The sequence below is a fragment of the Haliotis cracherodii genome, unplaced genomic scaffold (genome assembly GCF_022045235.1).
Source record: "Haliotis cracherodii isolate W230 unplaced genomic scaffold, xgHalCrac1.p SCAF_3, whole genome shotgun sequence".
Classification (NCBI taxonomy): Eukaryota; Metazoa; Mollusca; class Gastropoda; order Lepetellida; family Haliotidae; genus Haliotis; species Haliotis cracherodii.
The window spans coordinates 76515428-76539050 of record NW_027266286.1 but is presented as its reverse complement, the minus strand read 5'-3'; the positions used below and the strand labels follow the sequence as shown (position 1 = coordinate 76539050).

Here is a 23623-nt window from a genome sequence, read left to right as displayed (position 1 = left end):
GTGTACGTCACTGCTATAGTTGAGGTAGTCACCCTATTGTATGTACGTCTTTGGTATAATTGAGGTAGTCACCCTGCTGTATGTACGTCACTGGTATAATTGAGGTAGTCACCCTTTTGCATGTACGTCACTGCTATAATTGAGGTAGTCACCCAATTGTGTGTACGTCACTGCTATAATTGAGGTCGTCACCCTATTGTGTGTACGTCATTGCTATAATTCAGGTAGTCACTCTATTGTGTGTACATCACTGCTATAATTCAGGTCGTCACCCTATTGTGTGTACGTCACTGCTATAATTGAGGTAGTCACCCTAATGTGTGTACGTCACTGCTATAAATGAGGTAGTCACCCTATTGTGTGTACGTCACTGCTATAATTGAGGTATTCGCCCAATTGTGTGTACGTCACTGCTATAATTGAGGTAGTCACCCTTTTGTATGTACGTCACTGCTATAATTGAGGTAGTTACCCTATTGTGTGTACGTCACTGCTATAATAGAGGTAGTCACCCTATTGTGTGCACGTCACTGCTATAATTGAGGTAGTCACCCTATTGTGTATACGTCACTGCTATAATAGAGGTAGTCACCCTATTGTGAGTACGTCACTGCTATAATTCAGGTAGTCACCCTATTGTACGTCACTGCTATAATTGAGGTAGTCACCCTTTTGTATGTACGTCACTGCTATAATTGAGGGCGTCACCCTATTGTGTATACGTCACTGCTATAATAGAGGTAGTCACCCTATTGTGTGTACGTCACTGCTATAATTCAGGTAGTCACCCTATTGTGTGTACGTCACTGCTATAATTCAGGTAGTCACTCTATTGTATGTACGTCACTGCTATAATTCAGGTAGTCACTCTATTGTATGTACGTCACTGCTATAATTCAGGTAGTCACCCAATTGTGTGTACGGTACTGCTATAATTGAGGTAGTCACCCTATTGTGTGTACGTCACTACTATAATTGAGGTAGTCACCCTATTGTGTGTACGTCACTGCTATAATTGGTGTCGTCACCCTATTGTGTGTACGTTACTGCTATAATTCAGGTATTCACCCTATTGTGTGTACGTCACTGGTATAATTGAGGTCGTCACCCTATTGTGTGTACGTCACTGCTATAAGTCAGGTAGTCACCCTGCTGTATGTACGTCACTGGTATAATTGAGGTAGTCACCCTTTTGTATGTACGTCACTGCTATAATTGAGATAGTCACCCCATTGTATGTACGTCACTGCTATAATTGAGGTCGTCACCCTATTGTGTGTACGTCACTGCTATGATTGAGGTCCTCATCCCGTTTAAAGCCTGTTTGTGGTGTGGCGTTGTCATGTTGAAACAACTCCCTCTGTCGGTTGATAATCGGAAGATGGTGACGTTGAAGATTTTGATCGATGTACCGGTTTGCTGACAGATTGCCCTGAACCACCACCAAGTCAGATCATCGGGTGTAGGATATGGCTCCCCATCATCACACTGCGTGTACCGTGTTGCTCCATCGCATACGTTGTCGTGGATGCAAACGTCTTAATACATAGACGAATACCGGTCCTCTGGGTCTAATTCCCACCTCTCGCAGACGATTCCTGATTCGGTACCCTCCTCAAACCAGGCTCATGCCCTGCCATATCGGTGACGTAGGTGAATGACCCGGATGTAGCGATCCTGTGCAGGGTGGGGACTACCACTTTTTGGACGATCTTGAGTTGAATTGAGCCGGGTATATCGATCCCATAAACGAGATGCTCTGGTGGATGCTGAAATGACGTACAACTGCAGCTGCAAGACGTCCAATGGCAGCATTCCGTCTCGGCATTTTCCCACTTCCAATAAGTCGACATATGACAAAATGTTGACTGATGTTTGACCTTTTATAGCCATAGTCACTGCGCATAAATTTCACGACTTGCACGTGCATCCTGCTTTAAATTTCCTTTCCATGACATGTTCGTGCAGTCCTATAAAACTTTCTGTATAAATCTACAAAAGTTGTGCATGACACCAGTTAACGAACATGTGACTAACAGCGTTCAATAAAAACTATTGCATTTGTATTGAATATTTTATGAATGAACAAAATCAACATTTTTATTATCCCCTGTGCGTTTCTTTTTGTTACGAGTGTAGATCAGGGCAAAACTTTACTTTACTACACAACACATGGAGTTGGAGAAATCTCTATTTCTTAAGCATAGTATATCTCTAACAAATATGTATTATGCGAAAAACAAACTGAAACCTGAATCTAAACTCCTCATAGAGAGGGATGGAGAAACGTGTCACTGAACGCTCTTTATAGACAGTGATTGTGAAATGTGTTACTGAACCCTCTTTATAGAGAGTGATTGTGAAATGTGTTACTGAACCCTCTTTATAGAGAGTGATTGTGAAATGTGTTACTGAACCCTCTTTATATAGAGTGATGGTGTAACGTGTCACTGAACGCTCTTTGTAGTGAGTGATGGTGAAACGTGTTACTGAACTCTCTTTATAGTGAGTGACGATGAAACGTGTTACAGAACGCTCTTTATAGTGAGTGATGGTGAAATTTGTAACTGAACCCTCTTTCTATAGAGTGATGGTGAAACGTGTCACTGAACGCTCTTTGTAGTGAGTGATGGTGAAACGTGTTATTGAACGCTCTTTATGGTGAGTGATGGTGAAACGAGTTACTGAACGCTCTTTATAGTGAGTGATGGTGAAACGTGTTACTGAACGCTCTTTACAGAGAGTGATGGTGAAACGTGTTACTGAACGTCCTTTATAGTGAGTGATGGTAAAACGTGTTACTAAACGCTCTTTACAGAGAGCTCGAGTGATGGTGAAACGCGTCACTGAACGCTCTTTACAGAGAATGATGTTGAAACGTGTTACTGAACGCTCTTTACAGAGAGTGATGGTGAAACGTGTTACTGAACGTCCTTTATAGTGAGTGATGGTGAAATGTGTCACTGAACGTCCTTTATAGTGAGTGATGGTGAAACGTGTTACTGAACGCTCTTTAAAGTGAGTGATTGTGAGACGTGTTACTGAACGCTCTTTATAGATAGTGACGATGAAACGTGTTACTGAACGTCCTTTATAGTGAGTGATGGTGAAACGTGTCACTGAACGTCCTTTACAGTGCGTGATGGTGAAACGTGTTACTGAACGCTCTTTACAGAGAGTGATGGTGAAACGTGTTACTGAACGTCCTTTATAGTGAGTGATGGTGAAACGTGTTACTAAACGCTCTTTACAGAGAGCTCGAGTGATGGTGAAACGCGTCACTGACCGCTCTTTACAGAGAGTGATGGTGAAACGTGTTACTGAACGCTCTTTACAGAGAGTGATGGTGAAACGTGTCACTGAACGTCCTTTATAGTGAGTGATGGTGAAACGTGTTACTAAACGCTCTTTACAGAGAGTGATGGTGAAACGTGTTACTGAACGTCCTTTATAGTGAGTGATGGTGAAACGCGTTACTAAACGCTCTTTACAGAGAGTGATGGTGAAACGTGTTACTGAACGCTCTTTATAGTGAGTGATGGTAAAACGTGTTACTGAACGCTCTTTACAGAGAGTGATGGTGAAACGTGTTACTGAACGTCCTTTATAGTGAGTGATGGTGAAATGTGTCACTGAACGTCCTTTATAGTGAGTGATGGTGAAACGTGTTACTGAACGCTCTTTAAAGTGAGTGATGGTGAGACGTGTTACTGAACGCTCTTTATAGATAGTGACGATGAAACGTGTTACTGAACGTCCTTTATAGTGAGTGATGGTGAAACGTGTCACTGAACGTCCTTTACAGTGCGTGATGGTGAAACGTGTTACTGAACGCTCTTTACAGAGAGTGATGGTGAAACGTGTTACTGAACGTCCTTTATAGTGAGTGATGGTAAAACGTGTTACTAAACGCTCTTTACAGAGAGCTCGAGTGATGGTGAAACGCGTCACTGAACGCTCTTTACAGAGAATGATGTTGAAACGTGTTACTGAACGCTCTTTACAGAGAGTGATGGTGAAACGTGTCACTGAACGTCCTTTATAGTGAGTGATGGTGAAACGTGTTACTAAACGCTCTTTACAGAGAGTGATGGTGAAACGTGTTACTGAACGTCCTTTATAGTGAGTGATGGTGAAACGCGTTACTAAACGCTCTTTACAGAGAGTGATGGTGAAACGTGTTACTGAACGCTCTTTATAGTGAGTGATGGTGAAACGCGTCACTGAACGTCCTTTATAGTAAGTGATGGTGAAACGTGTTACTGAACGCTCTTTGTAGTGAGTGACGATGAAACGTGTTACTGAACGCTCTTTACAGAGAGTGATGGTGAAACGCGTCATTGAACGTCCTTTATAGTGAGTGATGGTGAAACGTGTTACTAAACTCTCTTTACAGAGAGGTCGAGTGATGGTGAAACGCGTCACTGAATGCTCTTTACAGAGAGTGATGGTGAAACGTGTTACTGAACGCTCTTTACAGAGAGTGATGGTGAAACGCGTTACTAAACGCTCTTTACAGAGAGCTCGAGTGATGGTGAAACGCGTCACTGAACGCTCTTTACAGAGAGTGATGGTGAAATGTGTTACTGAACGCTCTTTACACAGAGTGATGGTGAAACGCGTCACTGAACGTCCTTTATGGAGAGTGATGGTGAAATGTGTTACTGAACGCTCTTTACAGAGAGTGATGGTGAAACGCGTCACTGAATGCTCTTTACAGAGAGTGATGGTGAAACGCGTCACTGAATGCTCTTTACAGAGAGTGATGGTGAAACGCGTCACTGAACGTCCTTTATAGTTAGTGATAGTGAAACGCGTTACTGAACGCTCTTTACAGAGAGTGATGGTGAAACGTGTCACTGAACGTCCTTTATAGTGAGTGATGGTGAAACGTGTTACTGAACGCTCTTTACAGAGAGTGATGGTGAAACGCGTCACTGAACGCTCTTTACAGAGAGTGATGGTGAAACGCGTCACTGAACGCTCTTTACAGAGAGTGATGGTGAAACGCGTCACTGAACGTCCTTTATAGTGAGTGACGATGAAATGTGTTACTGAACGCTCTTTGTAGTGAGTGATGATGAAACGCGTTACTGAACGCTCTTTACAGAGAGTGATGGTAAAACGCGTCGTTGAACGTCCTTTATAGTGAGTGATGGTGAAACGCGTCACTGAACGTCCTTTATAGTGAGTGACGGTGAAACGTGTTACTGAACGCTCTTTGTAGTGAGTGACGATGAAACGCGTTACTGAACGCTCTTTACAGAGAGTGATGGAGAAACGTGTTACTGAACGTCCTTTATAGTGAGTGATGGTGTAACGCATCACTGAACGTCCTTTATAGTGAGTGACGATGAAACGTGTTACTGAACGCTCTTTATAGTGAGTGATGGTGAAACGTGTTACTGAACGTCCTTTATAGTGAGTGATGGTGAAACGTGTTACTGAACGTCCTTTATAGTGAGCGATGGTGAAACGTGTTATTGAACGCTCTTTACAGAGAGTGATGGTGAAACGTGTCACTGAACGTCCTTTATAGTGAGTGATGGTGAAACGTGTTATTGAACGCTCTTTATAGTGAGTGATGGTGAAACGTGTCACTGAACGTCCTTTATAGTGAGTGATGGTGAAACGTGTCACTGAACGTCCTTTATAGTGAGTGATGGTGAAACGTGTCACTGAACGCTCTTTATAGTGAGTGATGGTGAAACGTGTTACTGAACGCTCTTTATAGAGAGAATAAGGGGTATACGTGTTGCTATTTGTCCTTTACAGAGAGACCGTTCTAGTGATATAGCGTCTACCCGGAGAGAAGAAGGAATCGATCTCCGCCCGCGCCATACCAATAAACGTTAAAAGCTGGTATTTGTTGTTACCCTGCCTGGTGTTCGACATTAAGGGGCTAAACCAAGGACTGGTCGCCTCGTAGTTGGTTATTTCTGTTCAACTGCGGCATAGTATATCAGTGGGATAGCATTTAAGAATCGGCATAAGTCCGGACTAGTGCAAGCAGCCGCACGCATGAAAGCACGTACACGCGCACGCACACACACGCTGACACACAAATTCACGTCGCGATATAAGCCGATAATCTTGAACGCGACGTTAAATTCCTTTTCACTTCACCTCACCTTTACAAAGAGTAAACGTAATATATGTTACTAAACAATATTTTATAGAGAGGAATGGTGATGCGGGTTGCTGAAAATCCTTAATCAAGAGGATGTTTAGTTTGAACATATTTTATTCAACTTAACTTGAAAGTTATTGTAAACAGGCCTAACAGGATTATGTAGGTATATGCTCCCTGAAGCATAATTACATTGGCGTAGACATCAAAAGTACAAGTTCACGCAGAAACAAGTTATAGAGTAAAAAGACCACTTGTCCTTCAAAGACTACAGTCATATGCATATGAGTCTGATATATATTTATAGATATTGACCTACCATTTTGTTCTGTGAAATCATGCACAGACATAGGTGTCATCAGAAGTTACACTCCCGGCTATGTATATATAATTAATAAATAATTAAAAGAGAATTGTTTCATTGTGCTCGAAAAATAATTGTTGTTTTGTTCCTGAAGACCAAATCAAGAATCCTGGCTATATAAGAGTTAGTTCTCATTTCTTGTTAAGTTCCCGTCACCATACATTACAGTTTTCACGTCAAAACCCTTTGTGTCAGAAGTGGAGTCAACATACATACACTTTTCAGAAGCATTCGAGCCGTTTTAAACCAGCTTTAATGCTGAACATCATCTGGTAACAGATTCCAAAAGAGGGCTGTAGCTTGAAGAAAGGACTTACTGCAAAGCAAAGTCTTGAAAATATTTATTATGACTGCATACCATTTTCTTAGTTTGTAATGATAATCATATCAACGTGGAATAAGGTTACAGATATATTCTGGAGCCAGCTGTATCCACTCTATCCAGTTGCATGGGAGAATGAAAGTAGACTACTCTCCGTGCGAGAGTCCGTCATAATGCATCAACGTATGTATGCAAACAGACCAATATATGCTACTGAACACATCGTATTAAGTAAAATCTAATCTAGATAAGAACATGTGAAACATTCATAATAATATCGTTCATGCTATGTCTGTCCTGATGACGCAAATCCAAATAATGAACATACACGGTCATTCGCCACATAATGTTGTACTACTGACTAAGGTGATTGTTTGCGGCATCATATTTGCCAGATGCTTTCGTTCATAGCGTCGGGTTACAGAGGTCATAAAAGGAGGTCACATTCATACCCTAAAGAATGTATATCACGCCTAGCCAATTGTCTTGCAGGACTGACAGTCAGTGTTATGTCAAGTTCTGACGTTGAACTGATTCCTGGTCGATGCCTTTCTCCGGCCCGGCTTGCAGATCCGCGGCACAGGGATTCCTCCATGGAGGCGATTACACCGCGTGAAGGAGGCGATTACACCGCGCGCTGTCTTGCTAGATGACGCAATGATCACATCAGGGAGACAAGCACACATCGGATTGCGTTACTGAATTGCACAGGAGAACCAGTCAAAGTCTTCAAGGACATTCTCCCTGAAAATCAAAGATTCTAGTGAACAATTGCAGACATACAAAAAAGACACAACATTATTCCATTTGCATAAATATAACGGAAGCAGTCATCACTTTATGGATTGGTTGATGTTTGAGAGACAAAACGGAAATTATTGACGTGAATCACCCAGCCTAGAATCAGGAATCAGAAGGTTTTTTTTCCTTGTGTCTACAAACATTTCATTTCTGAAAATCACTCGATCGATTGCATGAAAGTTAGGATATTGGAGAAAATATGCAATCCATCGTTTAGCCTTAAATGTAGATGCCCTTTCTGCTATGACAATGGTTGTTGCAGGAGGGGCAACGCATCTACCAAATTAATGGCATCGATCATTTGGCCTTCGTCCTTTCTTGTGACCATGGGGCGGTCGGGTAGCCTAGTGGTTAAAGCGTTCGCTGGTCACGCCGACGACCCGGGTTCGATTCCCGACATGGGTACAATGTGTGACGCCCATTTCTGGTGTCCCCCGCCGAGATATTGCTGGAATACTGCTAAAGGCAATACTCACTCACTCACTCTTGTGACCATGACTGCGGCAGCGTCTCTGGGATGCCGAAGACAGACTCACAACATTGGCGTTGGCAGGTCTTTGGTTAGGATAAATACTGCCAATATCTTCTATTTTGTCATTTTTTCCACTTGATATTGCATTACACAACTATCGAATGCAGTGACTTTCTTTCTACATCATATAAGGAGTTAGATAAATCTGTACTATATGTCACTGAAAGATACCAAAGGACTTCAGCAACGTTTGCTAATGGATGGGTCAGCAAATAGCAAGAGCGCATAGTATCGACAAGAGAGTATAGTTCTTGAGGTCGCTTTGAAACGCTTGGTCAAATCAGAAACAGAATCAAGTCAATCAGTAAAATACCGAATGTTACTAAAATTAACCCTTAAATACGTGAAACAAAAATCACAATATTTCAATTTCGGAACCACAAACATTTTTATTTTCCTGTACGAACATCATCTCATTGATTTATTTTTCAGTGATAGAAACGCGTTGCGGAACGTGGACTTGGCAGCTTATGATGTACATTCAACTACTTGTGGCTGCCAAGACTCATCATACTGCTAGCAATCTGTTGGTCATATAACGGGTGCCTTCTCTGTTCGTGACAATAACAATTTGAACAGCTATTAAAATAATATGTCGTGGATAGCTGGCTACCACTTGGAATCACAACGTTTTAAATCATTATGGATTCTGTCGATGAGTATGCCCAGCTATGGGCTGAAAGAGAGGATGTACCTGTGGAATGCATATGTTTTCCAGAGTGGCTAAAGTCAGTACGTGATGTTGTCATTGATAGAATGCACAAACAGAAAAAGAGGAGTGAGTGAGTATTGTTTGCTTAACTCCGCATCAGCAAATCAGCAATCTTGCGACTTTTCGTGGCGACAGAAAAAGAGGAAACGGATTTGGAATAAACTCATTCTGTCCCAGCCAGCTGTTATCCAATGTCTGGCCCTCCTATAATGAAAGTTAGTCTGAAGACATGTCCATTCCTGTTTTATACTGGATTCGAAAGCTGCTGTAAAATCATCCATAACCTTTCAACAAGCCAACACAATTACTGACACCATCAACTTGTACAACGTTGTTTCCTAGAGAACTCACAGAGAAGACACGGAAGGTAAGTATTCGACAACTTACTGCATGGTCTACTGAAGGACTCAGATGTGCAAAGCCTCGCTCACTGTCTACCGCTAGATGATGCAATACAGAGGAACATTGTAAAGCTTCTGAAGACGTAAAGAATAGATGTTTCACGTCAAAGATGTACAATGTTCAAGATCAGCGGGAAGTATTTCAACTGGAAATGCACAACTCTTCAAGAAAAGGCAAGCGCGATTGTGCTTTCCGGTACAGCAAGAGAGAAGCTTGCTATCAAGTTTATAAAGTCCCGAACTGAAAAGATATAAAACATCCAAAATGATCTCAGTTTGTCAATAAACAATATACTGCCAAATGCAGCTGGTTGGGTTCATCCGGCAAAGTCAGCTACGACCAACTCACAAAGCTTTGTTGCCACCACTGCTGACGAAGTTAGAAAACGTTTAGCAAAGAGTCCCAGAAAATATTGCAGTATCGACAGTGTAAAGGAATCACTTCAATAGTAAATTAGTCGTTGGCTCAAAACGAGGTTCTGACAGAAGCGCTGATAATGCCCCTACTAGAAAGGCCATCATTGGATCGAGAACTATCGAACGGTCTCAAATCGACGTTTCCTTTCAGGGTTGATTGAGCAGGTAGTAGCGGGTAGGCTGCATAAACTCATGCAAGACAACACTCCTGGAGATGTCCTCCAATCGGCTTACAATAGTGGTCACAGCACAAAAGTAACTTTGCTACGTGTGCAAAATGACATACTTGATTCCAAGGGAGCGGCGATTCTTGTCCTCTTTGATTTCTTAGCTCTCAACTCTTCTCCAAACGCTGGAGTCAGAGGTGGGTTCTACTGGCGGGGTTCTATCAGGGTTCAAACCATATCTCACGGGGCCACTGGTCAGTGATAGAGTGAGATCAGGTAGGAGCGAACTGACATTTAGAGCGCCACTGGGATCTTGGCCCAATACGTTTCAGTATATACACCATAGCAGTAGGAAGAATTGGAAGATATCGTGATCTCAGGTTTCATCTGTATGCTGATGATACACAGCTCTATCCGGGATTCAAACCATTGTCACCATCATCTGTTAATGATACATTCCAGAGAAAAACAGCCTGCATGATTGGCATCAACAGTTGAATAACACACTTCCTCAAATTGATTGGTGCCAAAACTGAATCTTTTATCGTTTATCACCAGTTCAAAACAAACTGCAGCCCATGTAGGTTCGGGACGGTACTAGTATTGTTTAACCAAGCAGTCACGCAAGAAATCTTGGCATGATCATTGATTCAACATTAAGTTTGAGAAACCATGTGGATAACATCTGCAAAGGTGCATGCATTTAGACTATTGCAGCAGTCTCCTGCATGGCATTCACAATCATCTGGACAAGCTACAGGCTCATCACAAGATGTCGAATGCGCGACCGCATAAAACCGGTCTTCAAAGAACGCCATTTGCTACATGTGAGACAGAGAATCCGGTTCCAGCTGCCGGTATTTGTCTACAAATCACACCATGGCCTGACTCCTGTGTTCCTATTACAACGGGCATTACGATGTGCAGACCAGAGGATGATGCTACCAGCCCGGACAACGACGCATGGATACAGTACCTTCAGCACAGCTGTTGCCGCTCTATCAGCAGCTTCCGGTCAACATTCAAAACCATCTTGTTCAAACGAGCATTGTGACTGAACCTTCATGAGCAGGGATAGAATCTGCACAGTCCATCATCTGCCTTGTATATAACTTGCACAGTCCATCACCTGCCCTGTATATAACCTGCACTGTCCATCACCTGCCATGTATATAACTTGCACAGTTCATCACCTGCCCTGTATATAACCTGCACTGTCCATCACCTGCCATGTATATAACTTGCACAGTCCATCACCTGCCCTGTATATAACCTGCACTGTCCATCACCTGCCTTGTATATAACCTGCACAGTCCATCACCTGCCTTGTATATAACCTGCACAGTCCATCACCTGCCCTGTATATAACCTGCACTGTCCATCACCTGCCTTGTATATAACCTGCCCTGTATATAACCTGCCCTGTATTTAACCTGCACTGTCCATCACCTACCCTGTATTTAACCTGCACTGCCCATGACCTGCCCTGTCCATCACCTGCCTTGTATATAACCTGCACAGTCCATCACCTGCCCTGTATATAACCTGCACTATCCATCATCTGCCCTGTATATAACCTGCACAGTCCATCACCTGCCCTGTATATAACCTGCACTGTCCATCACCTGCCTTGTATATAACCTGCCCTGTATATAACCTGCCCTGTATTTAACCTGCACTGTCCATCACCTGCCTTGTATATAACCTGCACAGTCCATCACCTGCCCTGTATATAACCTGCACTATCCATCATCTGCCCTGTATATAACCTGCCCTGTATTTAACCTGCACTGTCCTTTTTACAATAATATATAAAAGCGACAAAAGACTTTCCATATTCATAAGAAAGATCTGCCCAAAACAGAGTCGATTGTGCGATCCCGAGTTGATAAATAATTATATGAAGATGACATTGTGATGAAGCACACATACAATCACTTACATACACATTGCTCGCTTGACGCTTCAATTATGATATAAATATATAGTGTCAATGCAAGAAAGTAACCATTCTAGATTATAAGCAGAAACAGATTACATTTTGGCGAAAAGCCTAAGCGTGTCCCGCCCTACCGGTAGCACCCTACATTCACACAATTTGTATAAAAAGATGACATTGTGATAAAGCACGGGTATAATCACTTACAAACACACTGCTCGCTTGAGCCGGCAGCTGCCGAGCACCACTGATCCATTAGCCAGACAGTGAGGGCGCTGATCCTTCCCGCAGCCAGGTTGCCCCCCTGCTACAGCCGCCCTGAAGTCTTCGCAGTACTCGTCAAGCAGGTCTTTATCGAACTGTACCCTTGCGAGGGAGTCTACGTCCTCGTCACGGGAGACATCGTTCACGTCGTCAGCAACACGGGGGAGATCCTTCACGTCCTGACCACGGCCGCTCTCTTGAATGAATAAGGGTTTACTGAATTTAATGTAAGGGGGGATGTAATAATAGTAATAGTAAGTTCAAGGTTAGAATAAACGCCACTAGACAATGTTACAGGTGAATTTACAGACCCTCTCAAATACTTGAGTTTAAATTACATAATCTCTCTAATCATACAGTTAAAATAACAGAACCTATCCAATCCTATAGTTACAATTACAGAACCACTCCAGTTCGTGAGTTAATATAAGATAACCGATGAAATTACGTTATGTTTTCAATACTACAGGTGAAATTACAGAACATCTGCACTACTACGAGTGACATTAAAAAGACCACATGAGTTAAAGAAGATCTGTAAGGCTACAGTTGAAATTACACAACTTCCGCAAAACTTGATTTGAAGTTACTGGAACCTGCAGTACAAAAGTAGAAATTAAAAAGCCTCTCCAATACTACTGTTGTACTTATAGAACTGCTGCAGTACTACAGTTGAACCTGTAGAACCTCTGCAGTTGAATTTACGGTGAAATACTACAGTTGCAATTACAGCACCTCTTCAATGCTACATATAACTTGTATGACATATTATTGTACATGTCGCATATTACTTGTGTGTCATAGTATTGGGTAGGTTGCATATTGCTTGCGTTTCATAACTGTCAGAGTCAATGTGTTCCCTATTATGTGTATGTAAATGTAAATGCTGGCCCACATGTACGAAAACTCAAAACATTTAAATGAGCAACTCAAGCTGCTTCACGGAGGTTTCTATTCCTATAGGCACTTCTTGCAGTTAAAGTACAGAAGGTACACCATGCCGCATATTTCTACGGCTGCAGTTAAGTGTCTGCATACTGCATACCTGGCAGAGAGTGGAGACTGAAGAAATATTTATGTCAGAAAGCCGGAAGTGACGCATGTTAGAAAGCTAAGACTACTTTATCCCGCGCCAGTTAATTAGGACTGATTACCAGCCTCAAACACATCGCTATATAATAACTGTGGGTTGTTGCTTCTGTCAACTACCTCGTACATACCTGTTCTTCTGGCCTACCCCAGACAGTGCCCCACAGCTCTATGCCACCCTAATCAGAACCATGTGTGAAGTGCCTTTAGTTCTAGTCATTATATTTACCAACTGAACAAGAATCGTTTTTCCTCTTTGATATGTTTCAGTAGAGAGGAACATACATTTTCAAAAGGAACTTAATCCCAAAAGGCGACAAAGCTAAGGAGTATATATTTGCATAATGCAAGGAAACTTAACAGGTTCAAATATATCATAGCTTGTTTAAGGGGTATACAGTATTCCGTCAAAGACATATTTCGGATTGCATAGATTGGCACAATGCACTCTTTAGAAAATTAAAGGGTTGGAAACAAACATTGTCCTATTTCAAACCAACACGGTTGCAACACACAGTCAGACTCAAACATATCATGTATCAACAGAGAGCTATGAATCAAAAGCTGAGAATAAAGGTAACCATTTTCTATTAAAGTTACTTTTGTCATCCTTTTTTATAGCAATAAATTTCTCGATTGAAAATATGTTTTTAAACAATTTTAAAAGTATATCTAATTTCGGTTTGGTTCCTTTAATTCTACTTGCATGAATATGCCTTTTTCCCAATAAAACTATATGATTGATTAAAGTATTAGAGTAGTTAGAACCAAACCAAATAAGATGTTTTGTCAATTTAATTTTTTGTGGAAGGTAATTGTTAAGCCAAAGTTCGAGATCATTCCAAAATTGTTTAGTTTCATTACATTCCCAAAAGACATGGCTGACGTCCTCATTGACAGCATTACAGAAGCTACACACACTGTTGTCTACAATATTCATTGTTAATAGTTCTTTCTTTGTGTAGATAATTCCATGTAGAAATCTGTATTGAAAATCTAAAAGTTTTACATCCTTCAGTTTATATCTATAAACAGTAAATATCATTTTCCAATTAAAGTCACAGTGAAAAATTGATTGCCATTTATTACAAACTTTAAGATTATTTTCATTTGATATTAATTTATCATAAAAGATCCTAGCGCCTTTTACAGGCTTCGTCAGATCACTTAAGCAACTGTTTATATACAAATTCTGTAAAATAATTTTTCTAGTTTTCTTGATTGTTATTTTCCATGATTCTGGTATATTGAAGATTACATATCTATAGTCTAATATTGTACCTTTTATCGGATATTTTAGTTTCAGTTCTTCAAATGACATCAGTCCGTTTTCATTGCATATATCTTTAATTGAGTAAATTCCACTATTAGCCCATTGCTTTATGTAGTATGTTGCTTGTTTGAAGTTGTGGTTAAGCCATAATGGTTGGGACAAAATATCTTCTATATTATCAACGTTAATAATATTCTTTTTACAAAAGTTGTTCCAAGCTTTCAATACATCACTTTCTTGTTCTTGGGCTTTATAAGGTTGGTAGTACACGGACAAACAAAATTTGCCGGAGTCAGTTACTCGACCACAAATGAAACTGTTAGCAATAATAATGGGTAATTGCGATGCTAGTACTGCGTGGGTTTTATAAGGCCAGTCGCACACTTGGTTTTGTTTTCTTGTTGATTAAGTATCAGCGTCACCCCCTAGCGCTTCATCGTGCAATGTGTAACCCTTGAGTCTTACAGTGAAATGTTCCTGTGTCTGCAAAAAGGCGTCGTACATAAATAATCTTCAGGGAAATGAGATAGAACACGCGTACGTTAACCACCACTCCCCATACAGCAGGATTAGAAGGGTTGTCAAACACGGGGCTCAAAGCTACAAGTTATGCTGAGATAAAAGTACTGATGTCGGCAAGGGGGAGGGGGGAGGGGGATAAGGAAGAGGGGTTCGGGAGGATGAGGAAGGAGGGGGGTTGATTGACGATATTGAGTTTGTGGTTTCAGTTTACTTACCGACAGATGAAAATGTTAGAAGCAGTGCCGCTACAAGACACCCGAAGTGCATCATCGGTAACTGCATCATCCGTCGGATCAAAGTAGTGAAACTGCAATGTACAACAGCTATAGTATATAGGTATATACATGTACAACAGAAGCAGTAAATAGGTATATACATGTACAACAGAAGCAGTAAATAGATATATACATGTACAGCGGAAGCAGTATATAGGTATATACATATATAATGGAAGCAGTATGTAGGTATATACATGTACAACAGAGGCAGTATATAGGTATATACATGTACAACGGAAGCAGTATATAGGATATACATGTGCAACAGAAGAAGGTTATAGGTATGTACATGTACAACAAAAGGAATTTGTAGGAATATACATGTACAACAGAAGCAGTATATAGGTACATGTATGTACATGTACACCAGAAGGATTATCTAGGTATATACATGTACAACAGAAGGAGTATATAGGTATATACATGTACAACAGAAGCAATGAAAGGCAACGAAACTCATTTATCGTTCTACATTTTTTTATTTGTTGCCTTAAAGTCCATTTAACATTTGAGTTTAAAATGGAGTGCTTTGCCCAAACGCAGCCTACAAAAGTGCAATGGGACTCAGTTGTGGAAAAGTCTTGTCAAAAACATGATGCACGTGCATATCGTGGATGGTAGGGGTATAAAAGACACCCAAAACTGTTAAGCTGGCTTTCGTTATTTCGATTCATCAGCCATCAAATTATATGGGCATAATTTTGCGCCAAAGAGGAAGTATGTAAGCATAAGATTGTGGAACAGAGGAAGTATATATGCAACAGCATGTGCAACAAGGGAAGTATATAAGTATAAGCGTGTGCAATACAGTAAGTAGATAGGTGTGCGTATGCGTAACAGTGGAAGTATACAGGTATACACGTACAATTATTAAGAAGTATATATGCATATAAACATTTGCAAGAGAGGGCGTATTTAGGCATAAACATGTGCAACAGTAGAAGTATATAGTTATAAACATGTTCTACAGTAGAAGTATATAGTTATAAACATGTGCAACAGTAGAAGTATATAGTTATAAACATGTGCAACAGTAGAAGTATATAGTTATAAACATGTGCAACAGGAGAAGTATATAGTTATAAACATGTGCAACAGTAGAAGTATATAGTTATAAACATGTGCAACAGTAGAACAGTAGAAGTATATAGTTATAAACATGTGCAACAGTAGAAGTATATAGTTATAAACACGTGCAACAGTAGAAGTATATAGTTATAAACACGTGCAACAGTAGAAGTATATAGTTATAAACACGTGCATATGTATATATACATGGGCAACAGGGAAAGTATATATGTATGCATATTTGCAACAGAGGAAGTAAAAAGGCTTGTCCATAGAAGGAAGTAGACAGGTATCCATTTGTGCAACAGAGGAATTATATGTGTATATAAAGATGACAGACGAAGTATATCAACATAAACATGTGCAACAGAAGAAGTATATAGGCAGAGGCATGGGCATGTGTAATTTTGGAGCTATATAGGCATAGGCACGTTCAAAAGAGGAAGTCAATAGGTATATAAATATGTGCAAGTATATAGGTTTAAAGATGTGCAATATTGGAGGCATATGGGTATAAACAGGTGCAACAAGAGAAGTGTATAAGTATACATATGTGCAACAGAGGACGTATATGGGTATATGAACGTGCAAATCAGGTCGTATACATGCTTGTCCAACAGATGAAGTATATGGGTGAATACACATGTGCAACAAAGGAAGCATATAAGTATAAAGGTGTACAACATAGGAGACTTTATAGGTATAAACATGAGCAAAAGAGGGGATGTTACGGCATAAGATTAAATGTTGACACCTGGTGAAATCCAATATTAAAGATACATTAACATGCGGTCTTTGACAGGATATCTAACAGTCCTCATTCAGTACAATTTTACTTTAGTCAGATGATGTGGGATCGTCTTTCTCAGTAAGCGTTAAATAGGAATATATAAGATTATGATTGAATAAATGTGTAGGGTCTGAAGCGGCGAGGCAATTATCTGGAAATGCCTTAGCGGAATTGAAGGAGAACCACTTGAGGAAAGATCAGAATGATATAGTTATAGAAAGCCAAAATCTTAATTACCTAAGAACGATATTCGAGATTTTCAGATAAATCTGCCTTCACTCACGTAAACACATATGAATTTTCGTATTTACAGTTGCGGTGATCCTGCTTCGTGCTGTTTGTCCGATATTACAGCATTAAGCACTCGGAATATGCGTCGTAACAGTTGAGGAAGTACACAAATGCATCAATACCTAAATATGAATTTGAAAACACATACATCCTCTCAAAGTATTCAGTTATTTAGGTCAGATAGGGATTGATCAGTTAGGCGTTAGACATCTTAGTGCCTTGAAACACAAGGAACAGTGGGGTCAAACGGTGCTGGAAACCGCGATAGTGTCAAATGCATAGCATGTAGATCATCATTGTCCGTAAATGAAACATGAATCTACACGCCAGTGCCTATACACCTACAGGTGGGAGTCCATCAGCGACACATTTATATACATCTACACGTCAGTGGTCGTACATCACACATCTACATCTACACGTCAGTGATCGTAATCACATATCAACATCTACACGTCAGTGATCGTAACCACATATATACATCTACACGTCAGTGGTCGTAATCACATATCTACATCTACACGCCAGTGATCGTAATCACATATCTACATTTACACGTCAGTGATCGTAATCACATATATACATCTACACGTCAGTGATCGTAATCAAATATCTACATCTACACGTCAGTGGCCGTACATCACATATCTACATCTACACGTCAGTGGTGGTACACCACATATGTACATCTACACGTCAGTGGTCGTACATCACATATCTACATCTACACGTCAGTGGTCGTACATCACATACCAACATCTACTCGTCAGTGGTCGTAATCACATATCTACATCTACACGTCAGTGGTCGTACATCACATATCTACATCTACACGTCAGTTGTCGTACATCACACATCAACATCTACACGTCAGTGGTCGTACATCACATATCTACATCTACATGTCAGTGGTCGTACATCACATATCTACATCTACACGTCAGTGATCGTAATCAAATATCTACATCTACACGTCAGTGGTCGTAATCACATATCTACATCTACGCGTCAGTGATCGTACATCACATATCTACATCTACACGTCAGTGGTCGTAATCACATATCTACATCTACACGTCAGTGATCGTAATCACATATCTACATCTACTCGTCAGTGGTCGTAATCACATATCTACATCTACACGTCAGTGGTCGTAATCACATATCTACAACTACACCTCAGTGGTCGTAATCACATATCTACATCTACACGTCAGTGGTCGTAATCACATATGAACATCTACACGTCAGTGGTGGTACATCACATATCTACATCTATACGTCAGTTGCCGTACATCACATATCTACATCTACACGTCAGTGGTGGTACATCACATATGTATATCTACACGTCAGTGGTCGTAATCACATATCTACATCTACACGTCAGTGGTCGTAATCACATATCTAGATCTACACGCCAGTGGTCGTAATCACATATCTACATCTACACGTCAGTGGTCGTAATCACATATCTAGATCTACACGTCAGTTGCCGTACATCACATATCTACATCTACACGTCAGTGGTGGTACATCACATATGTACATCTACACGTCAGTGGTCGTAATCACATATCTACATCTACACGCCAGTGGTCGTAATCACATTTCTACATCTACACGTCAGTGGTCGTACATCACATATCTACAACTACACGTCAGTGGTGGTACATCACACATCAACATCTACACGTCAGTGGTCGTACATCACATATCTACAACTACACGTCAGTGGTCGTACATCACATATCTACATCTACACGTCAGTGGTCGTAATCACATATCTACATCTACACGCCAGTGGTCGTAATCACATATCTACATCTACACGTCAGTGGTCGTAATCACATATCTGCATCTAAATGTCAGTGGTCGTACATCACATATCTACATCTACACGTCAGTGGTCGTAATCACATATCTACATCTACACGTCAGTGGTCGTACATCACATATCTACATCTACACGTCAGTGGTCGTACATCACATATCTACATCTACACGTCAGTGGTCGTACATCACATATCTACATCTACACGCCAGTGGTCGTAATCACGTATCTACATCTACACGTCAGTGGTCGTAATCACATATCTGCATCTAAATGTCAGTGGTCGTACATCACATATCTACATCTACACGTCAGTGGTCGTAATCACATATCTACATCTACACGTCAGTTGTCGTACATCACACATTAACATCTACACTTCAGTGGTCGTACATCATATACCTACATCTACATGTCAGTGGTCGTACAGCACATATCTATATCTACACGTCAGTGGTCGTACATCACATATCTACATCACACGTCAGTGGTCGTAATCACATATCTACATCTACACGTCAGTGGTCGTAATCACATATCTACATCTACAAGTCAGTGAAATAATGATAAAAGTAACCAATCCCTACATCGATTCTATTGTTTCTATTCTATATAAAAGCATAATGCCGTTCAGGATGTATTTATCTAAGTTGTTTTGAACGGCACCTTGAACTGTGCAGTTTTTGTCCCCCTGTCGTTTTCTTCCGATCAGCATCTTGTTAGACAACGGGCTGGGGCTACATTGGACACACCAACTAAGCCAGTATGCCGTCTTCGTCCACATTGGTTGTGAAGCCAGCAATTATGTCAGCAACGATTTGAATTAGTAAACTAACCCACAATTTATAGTTCAGAGTTGAATTAATAACCTCCTTCCTGTAGAGGTGTTTTAATGACACACTTCCGAGCCCTGGATCTTTACGCGGGAGCGGGAAGGATCTGTACACGTGCGTAGCTTAGTACACTTTGTCGACATACATAGATTATGTACAGATATGTTTAGATGTAGGTCTCGTGGGATGTATCTACTCTGATACCAGTAGGCCGGCGGAGCATCAGGTGCTGGAAGCTCAAGCTCATTACGGCTTGGGTTTCAAACTGGATGAACATTAAAACACGCTAATCCTCTTTACATTCCAGTCACCTTGCTTGATTATTGCTGCGATGAGGAAGAACGTTAAGACGAGCACACAAAATTCGCAAGGACCAACTCGGTAAATATTTACATGGGTTAGTATATCACGTGGCTCAAAGTGTGTGTCGGGTTGCAAGCGATTGGCTTCTAATTCCACCAAAAACAGTTCCTCTCCTCTAGTCAGGTTTTTGGTGTTGCCCCTGATCGTCATCGTTTAATAACACGCATGGGGATGCCGTATAACATATAATTTGGCTTCAGCACATTTAGAACAACCTTGTATACAAAAGATGTACATGTTCTGCACAAGTAGACTTTTAATTGATGTGATTAAGCAAAAAAACATACCTAGCATTGAGTGATACCGAGCATTGTGAAGTAAGGAAAGAAAATTGCATTGATGTGGGCGTGGTTCGCTCTAAAGAGACAGAGGACATAGGTGGGCATGTTACGCAGCACACAACGCGAACATCACGGCCAAGCAACATCCAGTAAACACAAGACGACCTAGCAACGTCCTGCGAAACAACACTACCCTACCTGGCAACACCTAGTGAACACAACACAACCTGGCAACACCCAGTGAACACAACACAACCTGGCAACACCCAGTGAACACAACACAACCTGGCAACACCGAGTGAACACAACATAAGCTAGCAACACCCAGTGAACACAACATAACCTGGCAACACCCAGTGAACACAACACAACCTGGCAACACCTAGTGAACACAACACAACCTGGCAACACCCAGTGAACACAACACAACCTGGCAACACCCAGTGAACACAACACAACCTGGCAACACCCAGTGAACACAACACAACCTGGCAACACCCAGTGAACACAACATAAGCTAGCAACACCCAGTGAACACAACATAACCTGGCAACACCCAGTGAACACAACACAACCTGGCAACACCTAGTGAACACAACACAACCTGGCAACACCGAGTGAACACAACACAACCTTGCAACATCCAGTGAACACAACCAGGCAACACCCAGTAGACACCAACACAACCTTGCAACATCCAGTAGACACGACACAACCTGGCAACACCCGGTAGACGCCACACAACCCGGCAACACCGAGTGAACACAACACAACCTTGCAACATCCAGTAGACACAACACAACCTGGCAACACCTAGTGACCACAACACAACCTGGCAACACCCAGTGAACACAACACAACCTGGCAACACCCAGTGACCACAACACAACCTGGCAACACCCAGTGAACACAACATAAGCTAGCAACACGTAGCAAACACAACACAGCCTGGCAACACCGGGTGAACACAACACAACCTAGCAATATCCAGTAGACACAACACAACCTGGCAACACCCAGTAGACACTGACACAACCCTGCTACATCCAGTAGATACGACACAACCTGGCAACACCCAATGAACACAACCAGGCAACGCTCAGTGAACACAACCTTGCAACATCCAGTAGACACAACACAACCTCGCAACACCCAGTAGACACAACACACCCAATGGACACAAACGACAACGAAAATGGCAACGACCTGTGAAGTCAACACAACCTTGCAATATCCAGTGAATACAACAACAAAAACTTGCACAGTGAATTCATCACAACAAGGCAACCTTAATTACAAGCAATTTCAACAAGGCCTCCATGTATAACTTCAATTACTGCTGCCGTGTTCTACCTACACATGCCTTCATGTATAATCTCAATAACTGGTGCCGTTTCTACATACACATGCATCCATGTATAACCTCAATAAGTGGTGCCGTGTTCTACCTACACATGTATCCATGTATAATCACAATTACTGCTGCCGTGTTCTACCAAGAAAGGCCTATATGTATAACCTCACTTACTGCTGCCGTGTTCTACATACACATGCCTCCATGTATAATCTCAATAACTGGTGCCGTGTTCTACGTACACAGGCCGCCATGTATAACTTCAATTACTTATTCAAATCTCGTCACAATTAAATAAAAAATAAGGTAGCCATAATACGTAAAACAAACGAGCCACTGCGAGCGGAGATACAGGAGACTGAGATGATTAAAACGTATATGCTCAAATACACTATGTAGACACTTTTGTAAAAAGCAATAAATACACATTTCTAGTTCGATTACATCAAACACGATTATACAAGATGGACTCCCTCTGTTTCAAAATGACACAGCAAGTTTGGTCCGTTGCACTATACATGGTGATAAAATAGAACACCCTTATCGAATATCACGGGGGCAATTACTATAATTAAGATTAATATTTACCTCATGTTACCTCATAATCGGCGTGGCATGTTCTCTAGTGAACATGTATAATCTCACTTACTGCAGGCACGCTCTAAATACAAAGACCTACATAAACAACCCTACCTCCTTAGAACTGTACTTCAAAGGTTTATTTAAGTGATTGAGCTTCAGTAACGCAAGTCAAGCATGATAGTTGAACTGCAGGACGTGTTTCCGCCTGCTCTATGAAACTGACCACGGAGTTGCACTTAAGGCCGAACAGCTCAACGAATATCAATGCTAAGGAGAACCTTATCAGCTTTAAGCCACACTTCATCTTGTATTAATAGTTTCAAAGAACTACATTATATGTTTGCTATAAATTATAAATAAAAATGAGTAACTTTAATTAATGAATGTCTTTTATCCATTAACATAGAATTTTTTTATGGGTGAGCTTCTAGGATTTGCCACTCTTGGATAAAATAAAAGTACGTGCTTTACAAAGTAAAATGCAGCGCACTTACCCTGATTGTAATGTCCAGAAATGTATGACGGGCTATGTCGGGCGAGGATCCCTCTCTCAGCGTGACAGTTCGAAAATTGCTAACGGCAACGAACAAATGACTATGTCAGCAACCGCTCTGTGTGTACAACTGTTAGGCAGGATATAGATACAGATAAGGAACGTACGGCTCTCTCTCCCTCTCTCTCTCGTCCCGCTCTTTGTGTCTCTCACTGCAAGCTTCCCGTCAGCGTTCGTGGCATAGCAGCGAGGGCAATAGCAGCGAGGGCAATTATCCCTGCCCTAGATGAGGGAGGTAGCATCCTTGTTTTCACATGTAAACTGTCTAAACACAACGAGTCTTCCCCGTTTTCCGGCTTGTACTTAGATATACGTCAAACGTCAAAATGAAATTCCACAGTTCCGGCTAAACAGGCTATCTGGTATAATAAAAAAGTTATGCTTTGAGGATTGTGTTAATATTTTAGCTTCCTAACCTGAGCTTCATATCTCCTTCGTGCATATCTCCTTTATTCATATCTCC

General features: G+C 41.1%; 1 protein-coding gene across 2 annotated transcripts; it reads right to left on the bottom strand.

The window, feature by feature from the left end:
- Positions 1–6282: 6282 nt before the first annotated feature.
- Positions 6283–23336, bottom strand: LOC139474599 (uncharacterized). Of its 2 annotated transcripts, none has more exons than XM_071257670.1 (4): positions 23102–23336; positions 15149–15240; positions 11993–12245; positions 6283–7560 (listed from the first exon to the last, which is right to left on the bottom strand). In XM_071257670.1, exons 2-4 carry the CDS (start codon positions 15216–15218, stop codon positions 7512–7514), a joined length of 372 nt encoding a protein of 123 aa, XP_071113771.1. In that variant the 5' UTR covers positions 15219–15240; positions 23102–23336; the 3' UTR covers positions 6283–7511. The 2 variants fall into 2 exon arrangements, with proteins under 2 accessions (XP_071113771.1, XP_071113773.1); XM_071257672.1 differs by lacking the exon at positions 23102–23336 and adding an exon at positions 17307–17370.
- Between the last annotated feature and the right edge of the window lie 287 nt (positions 23337–23623).